The sequence below is a fragment of the Cariama cristata genome, unplaced genomic scaffold (genome assembly GCF_000690535.1).
Source record: "Cariama cristata isolate BGI_N322 unplaced genomic scaffold, ASM69053v1 scaffold4562, whole genome shotgun sequence".
Classification (NCBI taxonomy): domain Eukaryota; kingdom Metazoa; phylum Chordata; class Aves; order Cariamiformes; family Cariamidae; genus Cariama; species Cariama cristata.
The window spans coordinates 8,450-17,188 of NW_009605403.1; the positions used below are offsets into that span (position 1 = coordinate 8,450).

General features: G+C 41.7%; 1 protein-coding gene across 2 annotated transcripts in view; it reads left to right on the forward strand.

The window, feature by feature from the left end:
* The first annotated feature begins 797 nt into the window (after nt 1–797).
* LOC104158318 (fatty acyl-CoA reductase 1-like) overlaps nt 798–8,739 on the forward strand; it is an 80,425-nt gene continuing 72,483 nt past the window's right edge. For both annotated transcript variants that reach the window (XM_009695931.1, XM_009695930.1), the window contains exon 1: nt 798–986. In XM_009695931.1, the coding sequence (XP_009694233.1) occupies nt 798–986 (189 nt within the window). The remainder of the gene's footprint in view (nt 987–8,739) is intronic.

Below are 8,739 nucleotides of genomic sequence, written 5' to 3' on the forward strand. Positions count from 1 at the left end.
GCAGCCCCCTTACATAGTTAATGGATCTCCAAAGGGCAGTTCAAACAACGTAAACTCTCCAGAGAAAGTATATGACATCTATGTTCCTTAGAGTTAAGTAGCATGAATTTTGGCCTTAATAGCCCATAATAGGTGATGACCTACATGCAGGAGCATGGTATCGCGGTCTTGCAGAGCTTTCTTCATGGTTTTATTCCAAGCCAAGCCAACAGGAAAAGACTGAGCACATTGCTGAGTGACGGCTGACAAGACATGCAACAGCTTGGCACGGTGGAATTAAAGTGGAAGACGGGAGATCTGTTTCTACTTTGTCTTGTAGGGATAACTACATATCACAGTTATCACATATTATCACATATATATCACACAGTTATCACATATATATATATCTATCTACATGTTCACTGTGTAGGAGGTGGATGCTATTCAACACTGCAGTGAGCATCTACTGCTAGGAGTCTTGGACGGCACAACCTGTGTTCTAAACTGTGACTGCTGGGTGCAGCTATGGTACAATATGGAGGATAAGGCTGAGCTTGATTTTTTTTTTAAGCTTTGCAGATTGACCTTTTTAACTTTTGTCGTTTATTTTCAAAATAAATGCTTTTTTTAAAATCATCTTTAAAATTGCCCTTGACTGAACTAATATGAGCTGCCATAGCTGACTAGGAAAGGTTATCTCAGACTGTAGCTCCCAAATAGCTGATCTATGTCAAAAAACCTTTAAAGCTTTATTTCTGCATCTTCTCAGGTACCTCCTGCAGGAAGTTAAAGGAAGGACAGAACAAGAAAGCACCATGTCTTCAGTCTCAGCTTATTACAATGGAAAGACCGTACTTATTACAGGAGCTACAGGTTTCATGGGCAAAGTACTGGTGGAAAAGCTTCTGCGCTCCAGCCCTGAAGTGAAAGCAGTTTATATACTTGTCAGGCCAAAGGCTGGGCAATCAATGCAAGAGAGAGTGGCCAACATGTTGAAATGCAAGGTAAGTTTCTATATTTTATTCAAGAGTCTAATCTGAAATCTATTTAGCTGGGTGAAGCAAAGGATTTCTGTTATACTTAATTCATGAAGAACAAAATACCATCTTCCACTGTAACCGTTGTATATTTTTGTTGTGTCTAAAACAAGCAAAAAAATTGTACATGAATGAACCGGGATCTCTCTGATTTTGATAGGGGGTGGAGCATTTTACACTGCAGTGATGTAATTGTTTTTCTTCCTTTTTGCATTGCTGTTTGAGCGTTAATTTTTTCAAAAGTGTTACCTTAGCAAGTTTCCTTTTTGCAAGAAGAGCAACATTTTGCTTTCATGAACCCTTGTCATTCCCCTGCTTTCAAAACTTTATGTTCAAACATCAGCATTCAAAAATAAAACTGAGTGTGAACCCATCACACCCTACTCCTTGCCCTTATTAGGGCATTAAATTAATTTCATAAGACAAAGCCTAGTGGCAGTGTATAGCGGGCTGTGCATAGCTGCAGTGCAGTAGGGCACCTGCCATCTTCTGATGTCAGCTCCAGTTTAACCTTACTTATGAAGTCATAAAATACCGCTGCATTTGAAAAAGGTGTTTTCCAAAGTTGCTTGCAGCAGAACACAAAAGCTAAGACAGACCTGTGAGTTGAAGAACAGACCTGTATGACCTCCACCCATGGGGCTTGTTTCTGTTGAGCTTTTAGCTTGCCATCCCAGTGAGCAAATCCAGATCTCTAGGGTCAAGAAGGATGTCAAAGCCTTTTGCTGCATTTAATGTAAAGATTTGTAAGGAAAAACTGCTAGACCAGTTGTCTAAAGTGGACTTGGCCTGAAGACCTCAAGGTCCTCAGGAACTTAGGCCAGTGGTGAGATCATGAACTTGCTCAGACTCCGCCAGCTATGATAAGTGCCAGAGTTCAAGCTAATGCTTACTGCTAGTGTCAATTTGTACATAGCTGATGTGAAGTGAGGGGAGGGACAGATCTGGTCCTAGTACGCAAGGAATTACTTGGAATTAATCTGAGGAATGTCAGCATATCTTTAAAGTATTGGTCTAAAACTTTGAACAAGACTTGACAGGAAAAGTTCTCCTTCTACTGGAGTTAGAGCTGAGATAGGTCTATAGATAACCTACTTAGAGATAAGTAGGTCTGGGGGAAGGCATGCATTTTTCCTCCTAATGTTTTGAGTCATCAAGCTAGAAAACTCTTATGTCCAACAACAGAGTTTGGTTTTTTTTTGTTTTTTTTTGTTTTTTTTTTTGGTGTGTTTCGAACAGAGCGTAGGTTATTTTCAGGGTCAGGAAAAATTGAGTGATATAAAAGGAAACCATCATATTGTTTGCCTTTTGCAAGTCTGTCAATTGCACAATTTTTCATTACTTTTCCTTTTAATGAACATTTTTCAGCTGTTCCTACAGCTTTCATCACTGAAGACTGTGGGTAATGGTTTTCATCATCAAACAACAAAATCCCAAATGCGATTTGTTTGCATGTTTTTTTGCCTAGCTATTTTTCAGGACTTCTATAAGCTTTGTTTGCATTTCATGTATAAATATTACTGGCTTATCTCTTCAGTTGGCCAGGATAACTTAGTATTGTTGTTGACTCTAGGTGAGGTTTCCTAGTAGCTGTTTTATTGTTGCAGCTGTACTAGATGTACCCTTTTTTTCCTAGCATGTGTCAGCAATTGTAGACATGCCAACAGCAACCAAGCAAACTGGACTTGATAACTTCTCCTGAACCTTTGACAGCTGCTTCAACATGTTTGAAATGAACAAAAGAAGGAGGCAAGTCTCTAAGTTAGATTGCTGCAGCCTTGAAAAGAAAAAAACTCTAGGGGTATGCCCACAAGTCATTTGGGTCTCTCTAGGAAGAGTGTGTCTTTCTCATGCTGATCTTGTTAAAATAAAGCAAAAATACTTCCCTAAGGCAGAAACCCAATACTTCAGACGTTATTTCCATGTGAAAATGTTGCCAGCTTATTTTTTTTTTAGTTAACAAGATTTATAGAATTAACATTTTAATTCTGTTGTCTACCTTGACTTTAGCAAGGCTTTGGACACTGTCTCCCATAACGTCCTCATAGGTAAACTCAGGAAGTGTGGGTTGGATGAGTGGACAGTGCGGTGGATTGAGAACTGAATGAATGGCAGAGCTCAGCGGGCACAGTCAGTGGTGCAGAGCCCAGTTGTAGGCCTGGAGCTAGTGGTATTCCCCAGGGATCAGTTCTGGTCTGATCTTCTTTAACCTATTCATGAATGACCTGGATGAAGGGACAGAGTGTACCCTCAGCAAGTTCGCTGATGGTACAAAACTGGGGGGAGTGGCTGATACACCGGAAGGCTGCACTGCCATTCAGCGAGACCTGGACAGACTGGAGAGTTGGGCAGAGGAACCTAATGAAGTTCAACAACGGCAAGTGTAGGGTCCTGCATCTCAGGAGGAATAACCCCATGCACCAGTACGGGCTGGGCGTTGACCTGCTGGAGAGCAGCCCGGCGGAGAAGGACCTGGGAGTTTTGGGGGACAACAAGTTGCCATGAGCCAGCAATGTGCCCTCGTGACCAAGAAGGGCAGTGGTATCTTGGGGTGCATGAGGAAGAGTGTGGCCAGCAGGTTGAGGGAGGTTATGCTCCCCCTCCATTCTGCCCTGGTGAGGCCACATCTGGAGTGCTGTGTCCAGGTCTGGGCTCCCCAGTTCAAGAAAGACAAGGAACTACTGGAGAGAGTCCAGCGGAGGGCAACAAAGATGATCAGGGGACTGGAGCATCTCCCTGATGAGGAAAGGCTGAGGGAGCTGGGTCTGTTCAGCCTGGAGAGGGGATCACATCAATGCTTACAAATACCTAAAGGGTGAGTGTCAAGAGATTGGGGCCAGGCTCTTTTCAGTGGTGCCCAGCGACAGGTTAAGGGGCAACAGGCGCAGACTGAAACTCAGGAAGTTTCATCTTAATATGAGGAAGAACTTCTGTACTTTGAGGGTTGCCGAGCACTGGCACAGGCTGCCCAGAGAGGCTGTGGGGGCTTCTTCTCTTGTCAAAACCCGCCTGGATGCGATCCTGTGCAACTTGGTGTAGGTGACCCTGCTTTGGCAGGGGGGTCGGACTGGGTGATCTCCAGAGGTCCCTGCCAACCCCCACCAGTCTGTGATTCTGTGATTCTTAAATTCCAGTAACTATTCATTTAATGGCAGAAGAAGAGGGCAAGAAACATTATTGTTAACATTTTTGCGGCTTGTTCCAGTTAAGTTTGCTGTATGCCTTTAAGCCACATAATCAGTCATTCACAATCTAGAGACTACACTTTCATTTACAGTTGTGGTTTGCATTCTCCAGTTCAGGAAACCCCTGAGCTATAAAACAAATAACAATGCAGCAAAAGCTTATTCCAAGTCTTGCAACAGCATTTGCATTTTACATTCCTGATCATAAACCGTGATGATGAATGCATATATTTGAGTAAGCAAAGGAAAATTCAGAATAAAATCCATTCTTTTCCTTATGCGTACATATATAATTTCTAACTTCTACTGCATAATCATTCTTTTCCCCCACAAACTGTTGGATTTAATGCAATACAGAATTTGTATTTGGTTTTAGGAGAAAATACTTTTTATTTGTACTTTCATATTCTACCCTATGTAATCTTCTGTACTGACAGATCACACATTTGCTTTGAAAGTAGCTCTTTCTTCTTTTATTGACCCAGTATTATCCTTGGGAATTTCTCATTTTCACATCCAGAAGGGAAGTATCCCAGGAACCAGAGGTATAGAGAAAACCAGGTTGCCAGCTTCTAAATGTTCTAAACGAACAGGTAAATGTAGTGTTTGAGATGAAAGAAGATGAAAGCAGAGAAGTAGATTGGCAGAAATTCATTGCACTGTAAAATGCTGAGGTTCTTCAGGTAAGGTCCTCTGGGGACTTCTAATTTTTTGGTAGAACTTAACAATATTTTGCAACAAACTGGCTATAATTTTTGATCTCTCTTCATATATCTCTGTGAAATTTTTGTGGTTTCTATCATTGTATCTACAGGGTTTTAAACTTTGAGGTGTCACATTTGTGAACTGTCTTGTTCGCAGTGTGTACATGTGAATATGCTGGAAGATGACTCCTGTTAAATAAAAAAGCAACTGTAAGTTACAAAAGGATGTGAAGGGGCAAAATACCTTAGTTTGTGCTTTTCAAATGTTTCTTACCTGGAATTTCTCAAATTCTGAATCCAACATGAAGAGTAAAATATGAAAAATAATTTGGGCATAAATCAGAATTCTTCGACTGTATTCTGGAGTATCTGAACAGATAGCATTGAAATGTAATACAATGCTGGTTTTCCTCAGATCTTGAAAAATTAGTTTTACATGAAGGTGCATTATTGCATGAATAGGAAACGTATAATGAACAGATATTCAATTATCTCAGCATCAACTCCAAAACGAGCATGTGCATTAAGGATTGTGCGGTGCGTAGTGACCTTGCCTATTTATGAAAGGAGATGTTCTGTTTTCCAGCAGCGAGTCCCTAAGGGAATCAAGCTATTACCCTGTGCTTAATGAAATGCCATGTCTGCATGGCACGCAGCGCAGATGTTACGCAAAAAAACCCCAAATTTCAGTATTGGCTTCACCCTGGCTGTGTCCGTAGATGTGAATCACAAGGCAAAGCTTGACAGTGCTGTTTAATCGTTAGTTGATGGGACGTGTATATTCATCAGAGGTAGGGAATTGTTTCAAGGAGTATTTTTTTGTTGTCTGATCCCTCCGTGCACAGAAATAGGCAGGAATGCTTGGAGGGTTTGTCTCAAGATTCCCTGGAGAGCGGTTACTGGGCTGATGCTCAGTCACTGGTTGTAGCTTTCACGTTGACCCTGGGAGAGCAGAGCTTTTTCCATGCCCTGCGTGCAGTGAACCAAAGCTGCTTGCTGCTGCCAGGCTGTTTCTCAGATCTGTTTCTTCAGTGCTCCTAACTAGAAAGATCAGTCAAAGTGGGGAGTGGGAAAAACTCTTGTTAATGTCTCTGACAATTCAGAGAGAAAATGGGGATGCTGTGAGGCTGCTGAAAAAGGGGAGCAGATGTTGCTGGCGCAACCAGAAATAGTGTAAAATGCTACTGCTTTTTCATGTCATCCAACTGCAGTTAACCCTGATGGTTAGCCCTTATAATTACAGTGGATGGTACAGATAGACCTCCTCTTCCCAGCAAAGCTTTGTCTGGAACTGCATGTTATGATGGGACTGAGCACTGAAAACAGCCGAAGTTCAGTGTTATCAGGCACCTTTGCCTCTTCAGTATTTCCTTGTCAAGTGTGCTATGCTTATCAGCAAATACACAGCAAGACCCTCTGTTAGCCCTATACATTTCACCAAATCATGCCAGATCTCTCTTCTTCAACCTCCCTTGATTATCCCTTTCTCCACTCCCTCATTCATGCATCTTGCTCATCACCATAAGCAGTAAAGGTTCTCCATGCCAAACCAGTGAGGCATCACTCCCTTAGAACGGCATCCCCTAAATCTGCTGCAACCACTGCAGCGGTGCATGGATCCATACCTGGATCAGAGTACTGAGGTTTTTTGGTTGATGGAACAGGATCCCACTTGCTCAGTGAGAGGTCTGGAAACTGGTAATTGGAGTGCAACAGAGCTGAAGATTATTTCTGTTTTGTTGTTTATTTAGATTTGCCTCGCTTTTGTCAGTAGATTATCAGAAATAACTCTGGTATTTGTGTACCAAAGGAACAAATCTGTCATTTTAACAAAAATTTGTTTCTTACTTGACCCCATGATTTGTAAACCATGTGGTGGAGAGGAGCTAAATCTTAAGGGCAATAACATAACTGACATGAATGCAGGCAAGAGTCTGGAACCATTCTGTTCCTCTTTCCTAAGCTAACACCATCTGTTGCCTTGTTCCATTTCATTTCTCACTGTTCTCCAATTTGTGTTTCTGTTTGAAGAAGGTTTTGCTTTATATGTTAGCAGCTAATAACCTGCTTCCTACAGCACAAGGAAGAGCCAACAAGACAGCTGGTGCTTCCAGCGAGATAACATTTCACACTGGACAAAAAAGAAGCCACTGTTAGTCCTGAGCTGAAGACTCACTCACATGTTCCTGGTGTCACTTTTTGCTGTTGGATGCTTGCAGCCGTGCTGCTGCTCCTTGGCTCTAGAACGTGGGCATCTGGAATAAGCAAAGTGCAATGGCATTGCCTTTTCTGGGTGCTGCGCCAAAGCTGCAGCCTTCTATGGTGACGGCTCCTCCTCATTTGATGGACACCTAACCCATGTCATGACCCAAGGTGTAGAATCTCACTTGTCAGCTTTCAGTTGAGTTAGGAGATCTGGCAGCCCTACCTACTCTTTTGTCTGCTCTGCATGCAAAGCCATGCCTATCAGGAGGCTAATGGAGAAGCTGAGAAGCACAAAGGCCCATCTTATTATCAATTGACATCAACAGAACTTGGTTTCCTACACCTCCTTTCTCCTCTGCACTTGCACAGGTGTCAGCACAGACTGCATTCTGCAGAAGTGCTGGAAGTGCAGCTAGGTGGAAATGGCGGGGGGGGGGGGTGTATTTTTTTTATTTTTTTTTTGTAATGCATACTCAGATGACAGAGAAGAAACCATGATAAGAGGAAGGAGGAAAGAAAGGTGGTGGTTGAAATTGTGTCCTCCATTGCATCAGTCAGATAAATTCAGGCCATAATCTGCTGAAGAAGAAAGAATGGCTTTGTGTGATTGAGGCAATTCCCAGAGAAAATAGACTCATTGCACAGTTTCATAGTCATAATGCGGTTTCCATCACTGCTTAGTATATGTGGTTGTTGCACAGTAATTTAGAATTTCTCCACACACTGGTAAGTCAATCAGGGATGCATTCAGAGTTATGGATTTAGAACAACCCTAAATCTTCTTTGCTGTCTGTGTTTTGTTACACTTGTATGTGACTAATGACAGTATTAGAAATAAAAATAACTAAACCTTTCTGTATGTAATATATTTCTTTGCTAAAAATTTCCAGTCGGTCTGGTGAGACTGATTCATCTCGGTGCCCTTTTGCAGACTGATTTCTTTTGGGATACTTTAATTCAGAAATGTTAAAAATGGAGCTCCTCAGATCAACAGTCAGTTTGAAAACGCTTGCGTATTTGAAAATGTGTTGCGCTGTCCATACTCCTTTTTTTAGGACCATAAACTTGTTCTATGTACATACAAAAGCAGGCATGAAAAAAATGTGGGGAGGTATCTATACACCATTCTCAAAAGATAAGCCCTCTTTTTTTTTTTAATGAAACTGGAGAGAAAATGTGGGTGACAGGTTTGTGATGCAAATTAGACATCCAGGGACAGAGAGAGGAAGCAGTGAAATAATGAGTTGGTGATACTGCTAAAGAAAGGACTTCTGTTTTGGTTATGAGAAGTTACAATGAACATTAAGACATCCAAAAGGAGAGACGTCAGCTAAATTCAAGGATGACAGAGAGAGAGAGAAGTGGGTCAGGAACAGTAGAGTAAGGGGATAAGATTATGACATAATGGTGACACCAATGGACAATGGAAATCTGGTGGATTTGCAGTGGAGGAAAAACAGTATGGACGCAGAAGATGAAAGGACTAATGAAAGGCTGAAGTAATATGAAAACTTAGGAAAGAAGTTCTGAAGAAACAGTTAGAGGGGAAAAAAGAGAAGACAGCAGATCTGCACAGGCTACCAGAGAACATTTGGAAGAAAAGAGTTTGTAAAAAGCATCAGCAGG